This window comes from Ctenocephalides felis, unplaced genomic scaffold (genome assembly GCF_003426905.1).
Source record: "Ctenocephalides felis isolate EL2017-DRISC unplaced genomic scaffold, ASM342690v1 CF-g0.4_SCAFFOLD_00845, whole genome shotgun sequence".
NCBI classification, from domain to species: domain Eukaryota; kingdom Metazoa; phylum Arthropoda; class Insecta; order Siphonaptera; family Pulicidae; genus Ctenocephalides; species Ctenocephalides felis.
The window spans coordinates 55,472,195-55,497,134 of NW_020536999.1; the positions used below are offsets into that span (position 1 = coordinate 55,472,195).

The window sequence follows — 24,940 nt, forward strand, 5'->3', positions numbered from 1 at the left end:
GATTTTCACTTGGAAATATAGATAGCATCTTAATATCGTTTGGCAATTCATTATATATTTTACTAGCGCTCAATATGACATTTCCTCTCAACTTCTTCTTTCTATTGTGTTCAATGTGAAAATTGTTGTGTTGTCTAGTGTAGTGTTCATGAATATCTTGATTTGTGTCTATTGTTGTACTTGTTTTAATTCTGTTATATTTCATTTTGTGTATTAATTTGCATTTCTCTATTTTTATTATGTTGTTTAGTGATTATTATTACACAATTTTTGTTAATTAACTTCCCGTAGGGCAAGTTATAGTAATCGCAAAAAAATCGAAAATGAAAATTTGTATATATCTTTACGTTTCAAAGGTTTCTGAACATTTTGGCATACCTTAGAAAAAATGGATGTATGTGTGTGTGTATGTATGTGCGTGTGTGTAAGTATTCAACCGATTTGAATACTTCAAAAAACAATCGATTCGTATTGATAAGGAGACGTGCTGATTAGTTTTTAGCGAAGGCAGGTCTAGCCGTTCCGAAGATACGGGGCAAAAAGTGCCGAAAACTCAGTTTTTAAGAGAACGGAGCGTCCGATTTTAATAATTCAAAAAACATTTTACTTGTATTGACAAGATGAAGAATTGTTCAAATTTTCATGAGGGCAGGTCTAGCGGTTTCGGTGATCTAACTAAAAAAGTAAAAAAAAATGCCATTTGGCGGTCAAAAATGATCATTAGACATATGCTCATCAAATTATCAGATATTTTATAGAGATTTTAACAATAAGTATAAATTTTGTTTACATTCCTACCATACCAATGTTTATCCGTTAGACGGAGACGCGGCGCATACGCGCTTCGATATTTCGTCTCTATGCAGTTAAAGCTTTAAGTTAAAAGTTTTCTTCAAAAAGTCTTTCTTTTCAAAAAAAAAAGTAAATTTTTGTCAAAAATTTATAGTTCCTCAAAAATCTAATTTTTTCAGAGTATTTTTTTTTTCAAAAATGTTAATCTTTTAAAAAAAAAAATTTGGTACGGGAAGTTCCAGCAATTTGCCTTAAGGCACGATGCCATGCGCCCCACTTGTAAACAATATATATAGTACGGGCGCTAGCAACATTTTCGAGCAAGCATTTTAGTCAGGCTGGTTTTTTGGTATGTGGTCCTTGGTGCTCTCTTGGTTAGAGTACGGGCCATCTGGCAGCTGGAAATGGTTGCGTTAATTAGTGCGCAGCCAACTTGTACAGCGCGATTTCAAAATTTTGAAAGCGTTTTTGTCAGTCCAATTTCCATTTTTTTAGACTTCGAATAGGTTCACCAGACTCACATTTTTTGTTGCAAGACATTTTGGGCGCTGCTAAATATGTGCCAGACGTCAATTTATTCATTAATTTTTTTAAAATTCAAATAATTTTAGTCCGTCTGTAATTTTAATATTATTTTCGATAAGGGTAAAAACACATAAAATTAATTTGTCAGACGTTTCTGCGGTTGTTAACCATGTCTGGCAATTAAAAATGTCTGGCAATATGATACTAATTTATAGCATTTTAGCCAGAGCAATTTTCATTTTTTGACTTTGAATAGGTTATCCACTCTCACATTTTTGTTGCCAGACATTTTGGGCGCTGCCAAATATGTGCCAGACGTCAATTTATTCATTAATTTTTTTAAAATTCAAATCATTTTAGTCCGTCTGTAATTTTAATATTATGTTTATTAAGGGTCAAGAAACAAAATTCATTTGCCAGACGTTTCTGTGGTCGTTATGCTGATTGGTCTAAAATGGGTATAAAAATATTTGTATAGCTGCATGAAATAAAGTTGTCTCAAAATAATATTCAATAAAACACATTGTTAACACTGTACTTATATTCTAATAATGATTTTCAAGATTTGTTTATATATATATATATATATATATATATATATGTATATATATATGTATATATATATGTAATTACATATACAAGTAAGGCACAAAATTTTTATAACTATATCAAATATACACGTTTAAATGCATATTCTGAATTTAGCACAACATCTACTGGAATAAATTGTATAATATTTATAATTATCCACATATACTTCTGTCATACATATTGATATTACTTAGGCAAGTCATGCCAGTACTCACATAATGATATGGTTCATATGATAAGTAATTTTTATGAAAGTTTATGTTTATAATTAAACATAACATATAAAATATGTAGTTTTTTTGAATGTATTAAAATTTATTCTAAACTCAAAAAAGAAAATTAAGTACTTAAAAAAATACAATTAATATACCATTTCTCAATTAACATGTACTCATAAGGAAATATAAAATATCATAAAAACTTCACTCTTTTCCGCATTGGGTATTAACTTAATATGTGGTGGATCTGAATGTTGTCAATATTTATGTTTACTATGGGTAAAATGTTGTAATTATATAAGTAATGCTATAATATCAGTAATTTACCTCGAATATCTTGGATGAATGTAAATAAAAATATATATTATTATACATTTAAATTTTTATGATAAAAGAAACTTGATCGACATCCAGAAAATAATGGAACATTAAAATTGGAGTAAACCACCAAAAACTCCTTTGAATGTGCTTCATAATTATTACTAAAATACAAATTTATTCAAATATTGACAATAATAGTTTATACAAATTGATAATGCAATAACTGCGTAAAGGAATGTTTGCAAATAACTACAAATATATCTTTTTAATAAAATATGTTTATTTGCTCTTTGTATTAAGTAATCTGAGCAAAAGTATATTGAAATTATTTCTGAATCTCTTTCCTATGATACACACAATACTTCATCTTTTATTTACCCATTTTCTAGTTTTTAAAGTTTAGTTTGCATATAATACATAAATTACCATGTAAAAAGTTCATTTTTTTCTTACGTTCTTTTTTTCTAGTTTTTAGTATATATTTTTTTAATATATAATTAATCAGTTTTATTAAAATTCTTTATATGGAAAAAAATAAAAAAAGAACTTCTGAAAAAGGGACAAACCTTATAACCGTGACAACGACCAACTGTCTTTTGAATAAAATGGAATATACCTAGTTAAATAAACTGTTCTAAAAGTGTATTAGGGCGGGTCGATTTGTATGGGTAAAAAAAAGTCGCCCAAAAATATTCACCCAAAGATTATGTCAAATTTTGAAAAATCCTGTTTTGGCTCATTTAGAGCTCCCCAATAGTGTCCAAATGTATGATCGACCTCCCAGTAACTTTGGAAATCCGATCTATTCATGCCCATGGTTCACCCTCTGGCATGAGGCATTTGCATTGGAAAATTTAAAAGAATTTTAGTAAATTTTTTTTGTAAAAAAGTTTTTTGTATATATATGAATTAATATCTGAAAAAATGATTTAAAAAACATTTTTTGCTGAGTAAAATACCAAAAACGATGACTTTTTTGCAATTTTTGTATAGCAGACCTCTAGGAAAAGGCCCCAGGGGTTGAGAACCATAGGCATGGGTGGATCGGCCTTCCAAAGTTGGGATTTGTCATTCATTTGGACGCGATTGGAGCACTCTAAATGGGCTAAAACGGAATTTTTGAAAATTTAACCCCTATCTTTGGGTCAATGCATGGGACATCAGAATTCATTTCAAAGATATCGTTTCTTCAGCAAAGTATCTTATTTTGATCCCTAGTATCCAAAAAACATATGTGCGTAAGCGAATTTTAAATCGACCCTCCCTAATATGCATATTTGAACTCGAATCTACTTGTCTCAGTTTCTAAAACAATTCTGAAAAAAGTCGTGTTGAAATTGCGAAAAAAATATCAATAGCTTTTCTTAGAAAAAATTAACCTGGGAGTAATACGTTTGTCTTCAGCTTATTCTTAACTATAGTTCAGTTTATAATAAAAAAAAAATTATAAATGCACCAAAAGCTTTGATAAACCCACGAAGAAATACAAAAATTGTGAAGATCATAAAATGTTGAACAAAAATATGGACGGTAATGTTGGCACATTATCAACGATTATTTCGGTCTACCCCCGTACAAAATATTAGCTTAAATTATACAAAATCCTGGAAAAAAATATAAATTTCTTTTTTTAGTTACTGATATGATATATTCGTTTGCAATAAATGTATATTAAAAATATACCTCATATGTTTAGTAATAATAATATTAATTGATTAACTTAATCTAAATTTTTTTTAAATCATTGTTGCATTTACACATTTATTATAAAAAGACTTAAATGCGGCGCATATTGTTAAAACCATATTGAATAAAAAAATGTATCCGTATTCTATTCGTCCCATAATTATTTTAATAAAATTAGTTTTAAAAATAAATCATTAAACGATCGGCATTGTTGCTTATTATTTACAAAACCATTCAATAGCATGGTAAATATTATTTTGTAACTTTGATTGTCAAGTTACAGATTTTCTATTTAATTATGATATATAGTTAAAGTACTTTGTACAAAAGTTAGATCTAATGAGTTCGATTAAGCAACCGACTATTAATCATGATTAGTTATAATTTCATATCTATGTTTATGTATATAACAATGCTATTTACAATTTTCTTAAATATATGTATAATGCCCACTAGATTTAATAATTACATCAAACTTCTTATTAGGCAAGTAAATATTATAGAGTTATGTTAAGTATTTATAGGCCTGTACTACTGGACAGCAGAAATAAAAAAAAACAAACCTTTGACCAAGAGTGAACTGATATTTTACTTGAGGGGCACAACTAGTGTAACCGCCTAAAAAAAGGTGATTTTGGGGAATTTATATTAAAATAACTACTTCATTAATCATTTCAAAATTTTAGGAATATATTTATACATGTTTTAAGAATATATAGTAAAATTTTTGAAGAAAAACATTACATATTTTTTAAGTTATCGTCGATCTCCAACGGCGCGATAAAAAAAGGCCCTTCACTGCTGCAGTGATTCCGGCCTTCTACGTGGATGAAATTAAAAAAAAAATCTCGTTAAACTAGATAATATTGTCTGTAAAATGAACTACGATAAAGGAAAAAAATTAAAAATTGACAAAATGACGGCGTTTTTTTAAAAAAAAGTCGAATTTTACCCAAAATTTTGGTTGTTTTTGGACTGCCAAAATTTGATTCTTGATCCGATCAAAAAATCGATAGTTAATTTAAGCAGAACTATAGATAGAACATGTAAAAAAAAAATGATAGTGATCGGATCATTTATTTTTGAGTAATCGTTGCAGCAAATTCGGAAAATGCTGTTTCGAGAAAAACGCGTTTAAAGATTAAATGATCGTTATACTATATACTATATATACTCTTTAAATGGCTGTGACTCAAAAACTATTTAAGATATCGATTTAAAATTTTGGTATGTTATTTTTAAAGGTATAACCTATCAAAATATGGAAAAATTGAAAATTCAATTTTTTGAAAATTTTACACTAGTTGTGCCCCTTAACGCACATTATTAAGATTAATTTTTAATTAAACAATTAATTTAATATAATAACTCATAGTATCAAGAGAATAGATCTGCCCAGATGTATCAAATTTGAATTAATTTTTAAATGCAAATCCGCTGTCCAGCAAGCCAAGTCCATGATGGTAATAATATAAAGAATAGATAAAAAGTAATAGATGAATTTTTAAAACCATCAGACCTGTTTAAAATATTATAATTAAAAATAGCTTATTCTTTTTTGATACGTACGAAGTTAGTAATCTTCATTGACAATATACTCTATGCAACAGGAATCATATAGAAATGAGCACATTTCTTTACAAATATATATAAAATATTATAAATATATTGGATACTTCTGCACATCCAGGTATATAATTTATTAAACCCAGTGCAAACTTTTCAATCATTTTAATATAATTGAAATTCGTTCGGCAGCTAATTTTTATTAATGAAATATAAAACAAGTCATCAAATTTTATAAAGCACATAAACATGAAATATGTAAAAAACTTAGGTAAACAACAGTGATAAGTATTGAATATAAATTAAAATGATAGAAAATATTGCTACTATTAAAACAATCAATACAAGATATGTACACTAATTAATTACTTTACACGTCTCGCACCATGTGCTTGTACCGTTGTATAAAAATGTAATACTTAGATACAAATTGACTATATATCATTATATTTATTGAGGATTTTATTTTTTTCTTTTATTATCTTTATTCTTTACCTATTAGAGTTTTTTGGACGGATCGTAATTTTCTAAAGTCCACTTTTGCCTTGCTGCTGCATTGTCGCAATCCTCCATTAAAAGTTTTTGTTTTGTTTCACTAATGGCCAAACACTTTTCGCTGCTTCCGTGTTTTATTTGATTGGTCTAAAAGTAAAAAAAATACTAATCATTATAAATACTTATTAATGTTAATGCTAAAACTTATATTTGCCACCAAAATGCTTTTAGTCTTATTAATTGCTGATTCTTCGAACAGGAGATTGATAGAGAATCAACCTATTTAAGCAATAAAGGTTTACTTTAAGCAATTGGCGCTCTCTTTTAAGAGATTCCTTAAAAACAGCCATATTTATTAACTAATATATTTTGAGTTCAATTATATCCCAAAAAAAATTGTATTTGTCTTAACTCTGTCGAAATCATCTATCAAATCTTAGAATTTAATTTAATTCAGAATTTAATTAGACGACCAAGGATAATTGAATTAAAGATTAACTAAACATCGTACATTCAAGTTAAATACCGATTCAATTTGAGTTTTCAATCGAACCCTAAAAGTCTTCGTTAGCGCAAAAAATTCAAAACTAGTAGTGTATGCGACATACAATAAAATCGGATGCAAAGTTCTCTCAAAAAACTGCCATTTTTTGCACATTTGGCCCCGTATCTCCGAAACGGCTCGACCTGCCTTTGCCAAAATCTAATCATCATTACGAAACATTTCCCCATCATTACGAATCGACTGTTTTTTGAATTATTCAAATCGGTTGATCCGTTCTCTTAAAAACGGATATTTTTAGCACTTTTTGTTTCATATCTTCGAAGCCGCTGGACCTGTCTTCCTCAAAAACTATTCAACACGTGTCCTCATCAATAGAAATCGAATGTTTTTTTAACCATTCAAATCGGATAATCCGTACGCCCAAAATCGTCGACATACATACGCACACACACACATACACACATCAATTTTTACTGAGGTATGCCAAAATGCTCAAAAACCTCTGAAACGTGTTCTTTGAATTTATGTTTAGTTGTCTCTTGACTAACAAATACTACACTTCAGAAAACCGTAATTGATGAAACTCCTTGGTGTTTTCCTATTTGATCAAAAACTTTGAAAAATAGTATTTAACAATTATTTAATAATATTAACAATTATTTTTTCTTAATAACCTTAACAAATTCTACCATTTAAATAAACCTAAACTAATAGTTTATGAATTTTTAATATGATTCAGGATTTTAAGCTAACACTTGGATGAAAAATTTCGCACTTTACTGCTAATTCTGAAGAAACGGTTCAGCCGATCGTATCAGAAGTCTAACTTTTTAATTAACAACATTGAAATAAAGTTAGATTAAATATTTAAAAAATATTTACAATCTCTGCAATTGGAACTTAATATCAAGATAATCCAAAAGCAACCTGAACCGCATTAAAATTTTTTTACGGTTTATAAAAAATAGTTAGATTTTTTATCATTTGAATAATTTTGCTGCAAAAGTAATAATTTTATTTGTTATTTAATTTTAATAAAACGTCGACTAAAGGTCAAAAATCGGCTCACATACACAAACACACACATACACATATTTTTCCCAAATTTGTTCTCTTCGATTCAAAATGAAACGCGGAAAAAACATAGAAATAGAAAATCGTATTTTCTCGCAAAAACAAACTTCTCCTTCGAGAAGTTTGTAACTCCTAACACTAATTGCTTTACTAAGAATTAACACTTAATCAATTATTTTGTTTAAAAATAATTCAGTAATCTGCACTCACCTCATCGTTGTAGGTCCACATTTGGTTGCCCTTCGAACCATGGCACTGATATAATATCACATCTTGACCAGCATAGTCCAGACAGGCGTCGTCCCTTCGAATCTCGCCTGATTTACTTAACATCCAATACTAGAAGGATGGTGCAAAAAATAAAATATTAAAATTATTTATTAATCTAAATTGTATGTGTATAACACAAGAATCTCAAAACTATATTTTTAATATTATATGTTCTTTTTGACGATTTGTTAAGGAAAACAATGAACAAGAATTATTAAACATATATAACAAGTAAGGTATAAAATTATAATCGAATATTAATTAATGTTACAGCTTTACTTTTTATACAATATTATACTAATATATTTATACAGAAGATATTGAAAATTTGAAAATATATTTTGGATATGTATTTTAAAAAAATGTTAATTTAATTGATAATTACAATATTTAAGCTACTTTTCATATACATTCTTGCGCTATACTTTATTAAATTACAACTTCAAACCCCATAAATCAAATTATGGTCAATATTAATAATATTAAGCATGCCTATATTATTTTATTATACTTAATGAGATTATGTTCTGAATAACCTATTATATTAAATTAATTACTGTTGTAAGTTTGAAAAAATTATGCATACTAATAAAAATATGTGTTTTTTCATTAGCTACACTAAAAGGAACATAAGCAGACATACAAGAACAAACAAAAATGATTTTATAACTAACATATAAATTTACATACACATTATATATTTTTTTAATAATACACATGCTTCTTAAAATTTTTGATTTCTATAAATTTTTTAGCTGAAATGTTAATAGCATTGAGTTTTGAATATTTTGAAAATACTCTACCAATCTGCCTTTTCTGCCTGATTTATGATTGGCTTGTGAAAATTTATAACAAATTTATCTATCTTTTTATATAAATTAAGTACGATCAAGATATATCTAATGTTTTTGGAAAAAATAAGAATAAAGAGCTCCCTACGAACATACTTTTTAATTATCAATTCACATTAACAATTAAAAAGTAATTATTGTTTACTAAATTTTAAGTTCCATGTCGTAAAGCTTATAAAAATTAAGCTAAAATGAATAATTTTTGTTAGATTTATATTGAATTGAAATAAAATACAAAATTTTAACAAATATTTAAGCATTGATATATTGGACAATAAATATTGTTTTCTAAATACAAAACCGTCGTGAAATTAAAACATGGATTACAAATTTGATAATTATTGTTTCTCGAATCGAATCATAATTTTTGCAATTTTTACAAAAATATTACAATGCTTTAAATATTCCGAGAAATTAGAAGACATTGAGATATTTCAAATGTTTTTGGAAAAAATAAGAATAAAGAGTTCTAACGAATAAAGAGAACGAACATACTTTTCAACTATCAATTCACATTAACAATTAAAAAATAATTATTGTTTACTAAATTTTAAGTTCCATGTCGTAAAGCTCATAAAAATTAAGCTAAAATAAATGATTTTTATCAGATTTATATTGAATTACAAATACAAATTTATAAAATACAAAATTTTAACAATATTTAAGCATTGATATATTGAACAATGAATATTGTTTACTAAATACAAAACCGTCATGAAATTAAAACATGGATTACAAATTTGATATCAATTATTGTTTCTAGAATCAAATGTTTTTTGCAAATTTTACAAAAATATCACAATAATTTAAATATTCCGAGAAATTAGAAGACCATAGAACTTTTTACAGTTATTGAATATTTTCAAATTTTTAGTTTCCAAAATTTCATAATTATTTAAGAATATCAATTCCGAATTTTGTTTAAACATTTTACTCAATATTTTTAAAATAATTTAAATATTTCAAAATACTTTTAAAGTAGCCAAAATTTTCAAAATAATTTGATCAAGAGTTTCAGCAACCACTTAGTTTAGTAATGCAATTTTAATGAGAGTATGCCCACTTGTTTTCTGTCAAAACTACATGAGATGATTATTCAGCATATAAAAATTAATAGAGTAAACTTTTGTTCACAATTAGAAAGTACTATTTAAACACTAAAACCATACACATATTTTTATTAAATATGACTTCATACCAAACACTAATATACACCCCTTTCCTCTTCCATATTACAATATTAACTACAACCAAAACCTCTATAAATTGCACCTCACACCAGTTAGAAATGTCACATCATCGTCTTCAATAATAAAAACGATCTACCACCCTACAAAGACATCCTAGTGCTTGTTACCTGGTTGCCTCCTTCGCCGTGGCAAGGCCATAAACCAGCCGGCTTGTGCAGGTCTGCACGTTTGCAAGCAGAGTCGAGACACATGTCTGACCAGATGTTCGCTATCTACGTATCAGAACGTTCGTGCAGTGCAAGAAACAACACATAATGGGAGAAAAACAACAACAAGTGAATAAAACTACAATTACAATGATAACAAAATTAAGCATGTGCACATAATAACCAATAATGTGTATACAAGATCCCTTCATTCAGAAGGAATCTTGTTGGTGGTGACATGAAATCTAATGTGTGGCAAAACACAAACTATGTGATCTCTATACTACGTTATCAACCTGCAAAAAATGTTATTACTAATAGACAAATAACACATATTGGTGCAGCTGCATTCGTAACTAAACACTAACAAAAAAAATATTTTGGTATAGGATGGCATCTTCAGAACATAATCCCATTTAGCTTGTCATTGGTTTTTTTGGTACCTGGTTTCCTCCTTGTCTGTGACAAGGATACAGACCGACTGCCTTGTGCATATCAACTCTTCTTGCAGGAGAATCTAAACATGTTTTGCCACCATACCCGAGATTACGGATCTAAATAGTTTTATTAGTTTTATAATTGGATAAATAGAAGATGTGGTATAGACTTTACTAGGGAATGCAATACCGATGGAAAATTTCAATACCGGTAGTTCTGTAATTTTTCATTTTAAAACCGGAATACCGGTAAATTACCGGTATTTTTATTATCTTAAACAAACGTAAATAAAATTGAAAGTTACTAGTACAAATATAAAAATATGTCAACTATATTCAACTAAACAATATAATAAAATTATAAGTTCATTTTTTTTAAATAATAATTTAACAAAAGTATATGCAATTTAATTAATTCATTATCACTATCGAGTATATTGAGTACTTTTCACCAAAAACAAACTTATGAATAAAAAAGACCAAAAAATCATAAAAGATCATATTACATTATTATAATAAACTGTATTGTCTGTATCCGATGTGTTAAATTAGCATAATCTCCAATATTTAAAAAAAATATTTTTTCTACACTAATTTAAGATCTGATTCTTCGTCGAGATAAATGATAAGTTACTATAATTGTTGAGTATTGTTATTCAAAACAATGTGATGCTTCTATAGTATTTTCAAACTTCGAAACGTTTTCGAAAAATACTATTTTATAATTGTAATAAGAAGCAAAAATATTTAGTAATTATCATAATTATTATGTATAAAGTTAGAAAAAACTAAAGATTACGCAGGGGTAATCTGTATGATATAAAATATTTTGGCGCAAATATCACTTAAAAAACCGTTACATTTTTACAAAAGATGAAACAAACATTATTAACTATCAGTCCAATTCTATTTATTGTAACACGATATGAAGCCCTTTCGAAAGCAATAAATATTCAGTTTCATGATGAGTTGAGATAATATTTGACATTTGTTTATCTTATAGAATCACTTGAAGACATAGCTGTTTATGCGATTATGAAATTTAAAGATAAATTTGTTTCGAGAAATTTAAACTTTAGGGTATTATGTATCAAATAGCACTTATCTAAAATACCGAAAATACCGGTATTTTTGGAATAAAAACCGGTAAAAATACCGCCGAAAAATCGGACAGTTTATCGGTAATTCTGTATACCGGTATTGCATTCCCTAGACTGTACTATTAAATAATCTTCAAATACATATCATAATAATGAACGTTGTCTCTCAAAAATTAAAAAAAACATTCATATTTCAATGTCTGGAAGTAATTATTACAATACATAGCTTAGGTGATATACTTTTACTCATTTCTGCAATTCAACAATTACTTTGCATAATTGTGAATGATGCCCTTTTTTATAATTATTTATGATATTCTTCATATATCATGGAAAATTGTATTTTAATTCAGCAATTCAATAATAAAATAAAATCAAGATCAAAAAAAGTCCCGTTAATGGAATGTGATAGCAATTGGATGTTATATTTACTATTATACGAAATAAATATCTGAATTTATATCTACTGCATTAATTGACTAAAATTGATGTAGTTCCTAACCTAAGTAAAATTTTTAATGTACGAAAAATTCAACTGTATAAAAAGTAATAAACTGACCTCGCCATTAGCAATTGCTTCGCCTGGAATGAACATTTCAGGAAATACTGTATCCAGATACCATTTGAAAGGTTTGCACCCAAGTCGTTCACGTAATCTTTTCCTTTCACTGACGTCTCCGTAATCACCTTTGTCGTTACCAATTCGCTGGTAGTAATACTTGGCGTAATCGTCCAACCATACCTAAAAAATCAGATTCTTATTTACCAAATTGAATACATAATTTATCTACAACATAATTTGCAGTAAACATTATCCTATGAAAGTATTTTTGAAAGAAAACTTCTTTAGACGCAATTGGGGTGTAAATCCGTACAAATGCAACGGAAGTGCGTTACGGCAGATAAGATAAGATAAGAGTCGAGTGCCAATGATTCGTCATTCGCTCTCGATGATATCATTTCTATACGGGTCGATTGTGATTAGTCGTCGCGTATGTGAATAGAGATCTGTAGTTGTATGCGTACCGGCATCAACGTTGTATGCGTACTGATATCAACAAGGAAGTCGGCACAGATAAATAAACATTTTAAAGTTGCATCGTAGGACAATCGTACTGCCTGAATCAGAAGAATATTTTACCTTGTTCGTTAAAAATAATAAAACAAATCATACAGTTATGCCGTGTACTAAACGTATGTTTATTGATTAGAAATTACTTCTATATTATTCGTAGTTTCTATAAATCTTTGAAGTTATTAAAATGAAAAATATTTTTTAGGCAAGACAGATATTACAGCTGTTCAAAGAATGAGATTATATCGCCAGCGAAAAAGTAAAAAAATACAAGGAGTCAATTAATGTATGTTAATTTTAATTACATGAAGATCTTCAAACACAATTACATGATGAGTGAAGTTGAGAAAACAATATTTGTTTAACATAATTCACTGTGTGAACGAATATTATAAAAGTTATTAATTAGCAATTACTTCATTTCTCTAATAAAGGTTCATTTCCAAATGCTAATTACAATGACAAACCGATCATTTCATATTTGAAAAATGACTTTAATTACATTATTGTTTTCAAATATTACACATATTTCTAATGCCATTATAAATATATAATTTATACTTTATCATTATATAAATGTGTATAATAGTTGACACTAATAAATATGTGCATCACGAGTGTTACCATATTACTAATAAACATTAATCAAAATTATTATATGATGTATTTATTTTTACTTAAATGCCATCTTGTAGAAAATGAGTTTTATTTCAATCGCGTGTGAATCTTACGCGCACTCTTTTTTCTTTTTTATAATTTTTTACCTCTGCAAGTCTGACTGAGTTTCTTTTCAGCACATTGACTCCAGTTCGCCATTTATATGGCGACCTTTTCCTGAAGATGTGACCAACATGCGAGCATGGCACAATTTCCAGTGTTCCACCGCACATCCACGTTTTGAAGGACAATTCTAAGTTTTCACCTCCCCAAATATCAAAACCACTGTCATAGGTTCCCAATCTTTCGAAAAAGGCCTAGAGAAAGGAAATAAAATTATTAAGGGCTTCGTATCTCCAACTGAGAATGTTTAGCAATTTGACCAACAATTTGATAATCATAATACTTGCTAACATTTTTTTAATTTTTATACCTTATCTATGCTAAACAATCCCCCGGCCATGGTAGGGCTCCAAACGGGTTCTGCAGTGTTGCTATGTTTCCGTCGCTCCCGTTCGGGTACTACATGCCAGTTGAATTGGAGCGTCCAGTCAAATCCACCAACATTGACACCACTGGAGTCACGCCAATGGTATTCTAATGTGGTGTCGTCAATAACATCGATCACCGGACACACCTACATTGAATGGAATTCATATTTGTCAATAATATATTTGTCAATAATAATATTTCACATAAAAATATTCCAATAAAATTTTCTTCTACTTACCACCGTGGTTGAATTTCTAGCAATCCGATCAAGTAATGGTTCCAACCATCCTGTAGTGCATTCACAGTGAGAATCCAAATAAGTGAGAACTGGTGCAGTGGCATACTTGGCTCCAAGGAGACGAGCTCGAATTAAACCTTCACGTTTCTTGGCACGTACTATTTTCACTTTTGGATAATTAGTCATGTAGTCATCCAGTTGCTGTTTTGTATGAGCTGGGTAAAGAAAAATTATGAATTTCTTTATTATTATATATACTCTTATCTTGGTAAACATATTCGTAGAATACGTAAATGTATTTTAATTTTGCTAATTACATGCTAATAAATAGACTTTGGATTGTACATTGGAATATTGCTTGTTTATTCTTAACCAACATTTTTCCAGATTCAAATCATCAAAATTAATCTTTTAAGGCACCATTTCAAAAGAATTTACCTTGGTGCTCAACACCATGCATAACTACAACTGTGTTAGTTGTCTATCTTCAAATTATTTTACAAAATTTTCAAAATAACTGATTCAATTTTAGAATGTAAGCACAATTCTTTAAATTTATTGATAAATATACAAATATATAATAATTGATTGAGTAGTTTGGCAATAAGCTTCAATTTATTACATATGAATATTAATCATGCAATCATTATTCTTTGCTGTTAATCTGAATTTGTTACTCCTGAATAAAATGTGATTATATCAGAGAAGTAAGAGCATTTCTTTATTTTATCAATAAAACGCATTAATATTATCTTATTGCATTATGTATTACATTAATATCTATCAATGAATTTAATTTGAACTTCAATATTGTTTAGAATTTATTTAATAACGAATAGAAGTTTCTACTTCGGCCAAAGAAAAGTTACTTCTTTACCTTAGTTCATGAATTATGACAAAACTATTTCGATAATTAATTATTTCACCAAAGTCATATTATGTTACCAAAGTATTATGTTATGTTACAAAATTATCATAGTTTTTTTCATAAAGTCTAAGAGTATGTATGTGTATGTATTTATGTGAATGTGCATATGTGTGTATGTTATGTATGCATAGGTATGCGTATTATATGAGTATATTTGTATGTATATAATAAAGAATATAATATTATAGATATAAATATACAAGTTATGAATTAGCAAATTATATTACTGTATAAAGCCGATTGGCATATAAATAAACAAGTAAATAAATAAATAAATAAATAATGAATCAATATATTACTTACGCATATCTGAGAAATCGTCGACTAGAATAATTTCTTTGATCAGTCTTTCTGGAGATCTGTCCAGGACTGAATGCACAGTTCGCAGCAAAACCGTCCAAGCTTCATTATGGAAACAAATAATGACTGAAGTAGCAGGAAGATCTGTCCTGTAGCGTCCTGGTTCCTTACACCTGAAAACAAAACGGGTAATCAATAAGTAAAATTTAAATAATATGTAAATATACAAAGATATGCACGTAAATGCACGTGTTTTATAAAATTGTATAAAGATATTCAAATGAGGTATTTGAACATATACATGTTATATGCCAAGAGTATCGTAAAATCGTACTGGAGAAGGATGGACCAATAAGGTAACCGATGAGAAAGTATGACCAAAATTGGTAGAAAAAAAAAAGGTTTCATGAATATATTTGTGGTAGAAAACTCGATCTTAACCAGATTGGACAAAAGTATTCTTTTATTTATTTATATATACGCCAATTGGCTATGTATAATCAATTTATAATATTACACTAATAATTTCATAACTTAAAAATCTAATATTGAATTTGAATACTAACATATAATATTAAACAATATACTTACACTTTTTGCATAATACTTTGGTAACATAATCTAATAATTAATTGCATATTTTATTTTATAGATTTTATTGTTTAGAACTTTAAGGTATTAATATTTTTATGTTGGTTTGAACAAAGTTTTTGAAGAAAAGTAGATTTTTAGCTTAGGAAATCGAGAAGGGCTTCATTCGTCATAGACTCTCTTCATTTACAACCATTACAAAAGATCGACATTAATCATTTCCTCCACCTGTTGGTAACTATATTTTTTCCCCTGTATCTTCTATTTTTATTCAAACTTTATGTGGCAACTTATTTATGGCATATTTATGGATTTTCAGGGAAGTTGGTTTTGGCTGTTGCATAAATGGTAAATTGAGATAAAAAATATTTTAGCCAAAAATATTTCAGTATCATTTCTTAGTAAATAAAACAGTTGCTAAATAACTTGAACAATATTTCAAAAGTTTTATGCATCTTGAGCAATTACAAAAATTGGCCGTTCGGAATTTGCCTATATTTTGATCGTGATTGACAATTTTCTAGGAACTTTAAAAAAAAATTGAAATTGTTTATGTAATGACTACTAATATTATTCATAGCACCTGAACGTATTTTACAGTTTTGTTAAATTCAATTCAATTTTACAGTTCAGTTAAATTAAATTAAATAGCACTTAACACTATGGTCCTATCTTTAAGAACAATAATGTATATGCATATATATATATATATATATATATATAAATTATAGAATTTTGTGATATGAATGGAACGAATATTGAACGTTAAATATGAACAGCACAATTTACATCATAATAATATCCGTTCTTGTCCCTTAATCCTCTTAAGATTTGTTTTCAAATCAGAGTCACTTAAGATTTGTTTTCAAATATTTCTGTATATTTTTACAAATTTAGTACTGCGACAAACATAGTGAGACAAAGTTGGCGTTTCAGTTTTATTAATCAAATATAATTTAAATGAAATATTAAATAAAGTATTAGTATATAATTGTTACTATTTTGAAATTACACTGAAGATGAGGCATAACTTGGTCTCGAAACGTATGTAATTATTAAATAAAGTGTTTGTAAAATTCTGAGTGTTGTGTTGTTCATATTAAACATTTAATATGTATTTATGTATATATATATATATATATATATATATATATATGTATATGCATGTGTTGTATTGGCCTGGCTTTTGAGCAAAAAATCTCCCAACTCAACCCATAAAAAACTTGTATAACGTGAAAAACAAATTATTAAAAAATATCTCACTAAACGAATACCTACTTATTTTAGGTACAACATATTTCAATAAAAAAACGATATATTAAAATATCTTCTGCCTCACGTATCGGATAATGAACTGATTTCGCATTCTCGTACAGAATATGCGATTTTAAACTCAAAGCTAACATTCGATGGAAATGAATCTTTGATCAAATATTGTAAACATTCAAAGCTTACAAAATCAAACATATACTCGGCAATATGTTATAGATTATGATGATATACGATATAATATCATGATATCGAATATATTTATAAAGTAACAGGCACGCGAGCGCTATAAACTAGCCAGTACGTACCCATATATAATGGGATGGCAAAGCTCGAAAGACAAACACGAAACAATTTCACGGCTGAATAGAGAGACAACTATATGTAAACCAACTATAACGATACATACATACATACATATACATACATACATAGACATATATATATATATATATATATATATATATATACAGAAACGTAGATACATGAACCCTTCATCAAAATTTTCAGGGTGATGTATGCTCATCTAGAAAATGTGTTATATATTCAAACCGACTATATACTTTATAAACTTTTTATTTATAATATGTTTTATATATGTAGTAGGTAATATAAAATGCAAGTAACAGATATAATACTTGAAACTAATTTAAAAATAAATTTTTCGAAATTTGACGAAAGTAGAAATAGTTTTGTCTATCAAGAGCAATATTACGTATAAGCATTTATAGGCACTTATTAACTTCACATAGGGTAAGTTATAGTTATGGGCCAAAAATCGAAAATGAAAATATTTGCATTCATAATTTCATAAACTTTTCGCATTCTTCATTCAGCGCTCGAAGCGAACACATCGATTATACAATACCTGAGTACAATCAACAAGCATAATAAACAGCATTTATTTAGTCACAGTTTAGTGTAGTGTTTGATCTAGTAAGTGACTTTACTTGTGAATTCAGTGCTTTTTAATTAAATATAGTGCTCCCGTCAGGGAGTACTATAAATTATCACTCCACAATACCAATTGTGGAATCATTTAACATCATTCACGAAGACCAATATAATTCTACTCAACTAGTTCTGAACCAGATGACTACAAAAAGAAATAACGATGATGCAGTAAACAGATCAACATTGTCGGATCCAACTCCCATTCCATCAACAAGTAATTTGTCTTCAATAGCAACAATGGATCCAGAGTCCACTGCACGCGATGTGATTGATTACACGAATAAAAACCCATGGCAAGAGGTAACTTCCGCTAAAAGACGTCGCCCGAACAACGCAGTAAGTAATGAAAGCGTTCCCATAAAATTAGCCAACAAATTCAGCGCTCTAGAAAACAAAGTTTCTAAACCATCAGACGAGGCAACAGATAATAAAAAATCTACTCCTCCGCCTTTATTTGTCTACGGGGTTCGAGATTACAATCTTATGATAGCGGATATTAATTCAATTATTAATAAAAACAAATACATCACTAAATACCTACCCAATAAAACTATTAAATTCAACATTTTTGAAATAGAAGACTACCGCAATTTTGTTAAATTTCTGCGTGAAAGAGACGTCGTTTTTCATACCTACCAGATAAAAGCGGAACGCTCATACAGGGTTGTACTCAAATATCTGCACTACGCCACAGATAAAAATGATATCAAAGCCGCAATTGAAAAAGAAGGTCATCCTGTCAGAAATATTACTAATATCATACATCCGAAAACTAAACAATTGCTGAACATGTTTTACATAGACTTAGAACCCAAAGAAAACAATTCGTCAATTTTTAAAATGAATAAAATGTTAAACCAAATAATTCATTTTGAGCCCCCAATAAGATCATCTAATATTCCGCAGTGTGTAAGGTGCCAAATGTACGGCCATACCCAGCGTTATTGCAACCGCAGATTTATATGTGTAAAATGCGGCTCTGATCATGAGTCTAAAAAGTGTACAAAAGCAGCTGAAGCCCCGCCCCTTTGTTATCATTGCGGCGATAATCATACCGCAAACTACAAAGGGTGTTCTTACTACCTTCACCTTGTCGGTGCAGATAACGATCAAGCAACAATAGGCAGAAGTAACGGGACTTATTTACACACAAATGCAAACCGGTACAAATCCAACCTTCACAACAATAGAATTTCTCAGTACGCAAATCCTCAGCATATGTCTTATGCTCAGGTAATAAAATCGCAATCAAACCTATTTAACAACAATCAAAATCACATTAACAACAGTAATTCTCCATCGATGTCTGATTTCCTGACTGAATTTAGAAATATGTTTAGCCAGTTAATGGAACAAAACACCATGATTGTCAAAATGTTATCAACATTAATCAACATTAATAAAGCTAAATAATGGCTAATATTTTAAACTTAGGATTATGGAATGCTAACGGCTTGTATCAACACAAAGCCGAAGTAGAATTATTTTTGAGACACAACAATATCGACATCTTTTTAATTAGTGAAACACACTTCACCAAGTATTCAAACTTTTATATACCAAATTACAAGACATACTTCACTAACCATCCCGATGGCACCGCACATGGTGGGACTGCCATTATTGTAAAATCTAATCTTCTTCATTACGAACTGGATAAATACGAATCTGAAATTTTGCAAGCCACATCAATTTCATTAAAAATGAATTCATTCAACTTATGTGTTTCTGCAGTCTATTGTCCGCCGAGGCACAATATAACCAGTTTACAATTTCAAGATTTTTTCTCTACACTAGGTAGTCATTTCATCGCCGGCGGAGACTACAACAGCAAACACGTCAATTGGGGCTCAAGATTAAATAATCCCAAAGGAAAACAGCTATATGATACAATACATAAACTCAATTATAGTGTTCTTTCTTCAGGTTCCCCCACCTACTGGCCGAGCGATCCTGCCAAAAAACCAGATCTATTGGACTTTTTTGTATCATCGGGTATAAGCTCAATTCACAAGGAAGTACGAGCAAGCTACGACTTATCATCTGACCATAGTCCAGTAATAGCCAGCATAAGCACTTCGGCAAGTATTTTTAAACCCTCCTCTAGGATCTGCAATCATAAAACAAACTGGGACATCTACCGGAAGTTCGTAGAAGACAAAGTTAACCTCAAAGTTAAACTTAAAAATTCCGCTGATATCGAAAACACCATCGATTCCTTTAATACTCTTCTATACGATGCTGCAAAGTTTGCTACTCCTACTCCTGTTACGACAGAAAACTCCTGCCAGACAACAACATATGAAATAAAAAGGCTCATAGCAGAAAAAAGAAAAGCTAGGCGTAGGTGGCAACATAGTCATTTGCCCACAGACAAAAACATTTTCAATAATCTGAGCAACAAGTTGAAAGCAAGGTTAAAGGAACTCAATCAAGTGAGATTTAATAACTATGTATCAAGTTTGAATCGTTTTGACAATTCTATCTGGAAACCCGTCAAAAATAAACTTAAACCTAACTTTCAAAATCCTCCAGTTCGTATGGATACCCAGACCTCTGCATGGGCAAGAAGTGACAAAGACAAAGCAGATATATTTGCGGAATACTTAGCTACAGTTTTTCGGCCTAACAACTTATCAAATTATAATGTCAACATTAGTCCTGCTTTAGACCATAATAGCAGTCACGAAAGCGAGAAACGTTTCTTGTCTCTCAAATTAGTAGTTAGTGAAATAAAGAAAGTTAAAGCAAAAAAATCGCCTGGAATAGACCAAATATCTCCCAGAATGCTCAAAGAATTGCCTGTAAAAGGATTCATTATAATCACCTATATCTTCAACGCTATTGTGAGACTTGACTACTGGCCAAATCAATTCAAGACCTCTTTAATAAAGATGATTCCAAAAACTGGCAAGGATCAACACTTAGTCACATCTTATAGGCCAATCAGCCTTCTTCCTATATTGTCAAAAATTTTAGAAAAACTGTTACTACAAGATATTCTGAAGGAATCCAATATCTTCCCTGATCACCAGTTTGGATTTCGTAAAGAGCACTCAACCATACAGCAGTGTCACAGGATTGCCAGTCATATTTATAACTCATTCGAATCCAAACAATATTGCACCGCCGTCTTTTTGGACGTCAAACAAGCATTCGACAAAGTGTGCCACGACAGACTCGTCACAAAAATTAGACTCTACTTACCAGTAAAGTATCATAATATCTTAACATCATATATTGTCAACAGAAAGTTTATAATCAAGGTTAATTCCTCGTCGTCTGACGTATTTCCTATCAAGTCAGGGGTACCGCAGGGAAGTGTGTTGGGTCCGTTCTTATACACCCTGTTTACGCGCGATATTCCTACAACATCTATTACCACAATCGCCACATTTGCAGACGACATATCAATCTTATCCACTGATGACAACCCTAGTACTGCTTGTTTAAAACTGCAGTATCATCTTAATTTGATTGAAGATTGGACCAAACTGTGGAACATAGGCATCAATGAGTCTAAGTCTAGCCACATTACTTTCACTCTTAACAAACAATCGTGTCCTGCAGTGTTCTTAAATGGCAATCAAATTCCAACAGTCAGCACCATCAAATATCTTGGAATTCACTTTGACGAAAAACTCACCTGGCGACATCACATTTGCACTAAAGTTAAGCAAATGAAAACGCGAGTTAAAGAACTCGGCTGGCTCATTGGACATAGATCCAAATTATCTCTTGAAAACAAGGTCCTTATTTATAATATGATAATTAAACCGTTGTGGACTTATGGTCTTCAGATCTGGGGCTGCTCAAGCAAATCAAATATTGCTCTTATACAACGGATGCAATCAAAAATTACTCGTTTGATCACAGGAGCACCCTGGTACGTAACTAATCAAATGATCCATAACGATCTAAATATACAGTTCGTTAATGATGTCATTAAATCAATCAGTGAAAAACATCACCGGAAGCTCGAAAACCATCCAAACACACTAATGGCGCCACTGTTAGCAACTCCAAACATCAGGAGATTAAAGAAGAAATGGCCGAGTGATTTGATTTAAGCAGAACATTACTTGATGAAGTGACCTCTATTAAATATTTATAAATCTTTTATTGAGAGAGTGTGTGTGTGAATGTCTGTGCGTATGTATGTACGTATGTTAGTGTATATAATAATTTCATAACATTAGATCTTAAAATACGTAGTTTTCCCAGTAAACGGCCGAAGGACCTGAGCCAACTAGTATACCACTTGCTGAAGTGGTTACTATTATATAATTTCTTTTTTTGTTAACGTGCGTGTGAGTATGTTTGTGTGCATGTACGTATGCATGTGTGTGTATTTGTTAAATTTATCACAATAGCTTATAGGATACCTTGTATTCTGATTGCTGTAAATAAAGAAATATAAAAAAAAAAAAAAAAAAAAAAAAAAAAAAAAAAAAAAAAAAAAAAAAAAAAAATATTTGCATATCTTAACGTTTCAGTGGCTTCTGAACATTTTTCGTTAAATATGTGTGTGTGCGTGCGTGTTTTGTGTGTCCGCATTTTTTCGTTCACATTTTTGGGCGCACGGATCAACCAATTTAAATGATTCAAAAAACATAATAGGAAAATGTGCTGTTTGGTTTTTGGCAAAGGCAGGTCCAGCCGTTGCGGAGATACGTAGCAAAGAGTGCAGAAAATAGAAATCGAGTTGTAGAGAGAACGAAGTATCCCATTTAAAGAATCCAAACAATATCCAATTTTTATTGATTCAGAAAAGTGGTGATTAGTTTTTGGCAAAGGTAGGTTCAGCCATTTCGAAGATACAAAAAAAGGCCAAAGAATTATTATTATTATCTGCTAAAATCTATTTTCCACGAAATAAAATATATATTAAATGAATAAATGACTTTTCATAAAATTAGTTATTGAAAAAACAAAAAATCTAAGAAAATGATAAATTGATATAATGTACTATAAATATTTTACAGCAAGATAAACAGCAATAAGCATTAAAATATGTATAAAGTATTTAATATAATTAAATTTTGCTATCAGTGAACAAATAGGTGGTAAATCTACCAAATATAGTTAAAAAAGAGTCTCTTTTGGAAATATTAGGTTGTCAAATATCTCCCTTCCGCTTTTTTGCTATATAATACATTGGTTTATAATACAAAAAGGCGGAAGGGAGATATTTGACAACCTAATATATAAACTTTAAGTACCACTTTGAAACCTAGCGTTTGCAGTTCTCCGCAATTTTATATAAAATGATGAAATAAAAAAATATTTTTCATAAATTAACAGACTTAAATACATATTTTCAAATTTATCTTATTAGAGAAATAAATAAATTTATAATATAAAATAATAAATAATAAATCTATAATAATAAATTTATTAGAGAAATAAATAAATCTATGATAAGAAAAATGAATTAACAGATCTGCACACAATTCGTAAACATTTCTACGTTGAATAAAAAAATAAATATATTCTTCCTTTTTTAACAGAAAACTACGTGTTTGCTAAATAACTGACACTCCTAATGTGTTATTTTCATCTGAATGCAACCCAGTGGTTAACCACCCTTCTTTGATATTACTATTGGTATTGATCAACTTTATTTAATGTTATTATATGTACTATCTATTAGATGCGTATCTAAAAATTTTAATTTGTATTGTGATTTAGCAATGCCCAAAAAGGATAACTTTCACTTGAGATCTATAACCTGAAGTAGAAATTTTATAGAATACTGCTTGACATCGAGCTTATTTAATATTATTATATGTACTATCTATTAGATATGTGTATATAATAGTGTTGACTTGCATGTGATGGAGTAATGACCAAAAAAGATGACCATCACTTGAGATCTATAACCTCAAGTAGAAGTTTTATAGGATACTGCTTGATATCGAGCTTTGCTGAGGTTGGGATGGAAGCCGGAACTAGGGTGTGTTAGCTCAAATCTATACCGGTTCGGTAAGGCTGGGCCAAATAAATATGTGATAAAATAATAAAAAAAAAAGTTTGTGAATTAACAGAACTGAGCACAATTTGTAAAAATTTCTCATTAATTAAATTAAATATCTTTATATTACTAAATGTATGAAAACTCCACGATTTTGTATATTAGTAAAAAAACGACACCCTATCAAAATATTGGCATTTTCAAGCATAGTTTTTACATCCACCAATTTATATACAAGTACTCCTCTTTGATACATTACTGAAGTACTCTTTTACTATAAATGTATGTCGTTGGGAAATTGAGCCTCAGGCAAGAGAAGACAAACAAAAGCCGTAAATGCATTTTGCTCTTGTCAAATAAAGCGAAACGGTGATGTACATAATTACATAACACTTGAGTTTTGTACATAATTACATAACACTTGAAAACAGACGGCAGTTCCGAAGCGAAGTACATCAATGTGCATTTGTGTCGTACAATGGGTATCCATGTACAAACTGTGCTCAATTGATGTAAATGGAATAGCTTATTTTTACTTAATTAAAAGATAATGGAAATTTCTATTTATATAGTAACTAGTTGTGCATTGCATGGTGCCTTAAGACAAATTGCTACAACTTTCCGCACCGTAATTT

The 24,940-nt window shown here is 29.4% G+C and overlaps 1 protein-coding gene across 1 annotated transcript; it reads right to left on the minus strand.

Annotated features, from left to right (window-relative positions):
- Positions 1 to 5,887: 5,887 nt before the first annotated feature.
- LOC113386064 (putative polypeptide N-acetylgalactosaminyltransferase 9) lies at positions 5,888 to 18,423 on the minus strand. The gene is made up of 9 exons (XM_026623876.1): positions 18,392 to 18,423; positions 15,521 to 15,690; positions 14,290 to 14,504; positions 13,993 to 14,196; positions 13,667 to 13,876; positions 12,387 to 12,569; positions 10,734 to 10,844; positions 7,984 to 8,112; positions 5,888 to 6,341 (listed from the first exon to the last, which is right to left on the minus strand). The coding sequence occupies exons 1-9, from the start codon at positions 18,421 to 18,423 to the stop codon at positions 6,198 to 6,200; spliced, it is 1,398 nt and encodes a 465-aa protein (XP_026479661.1). The 3' UTR covers positions 5,888 to 6,197.
- Between the last annotated feature and the right edge of the window lie 6,517 nt (positions 18,424 to 24,940).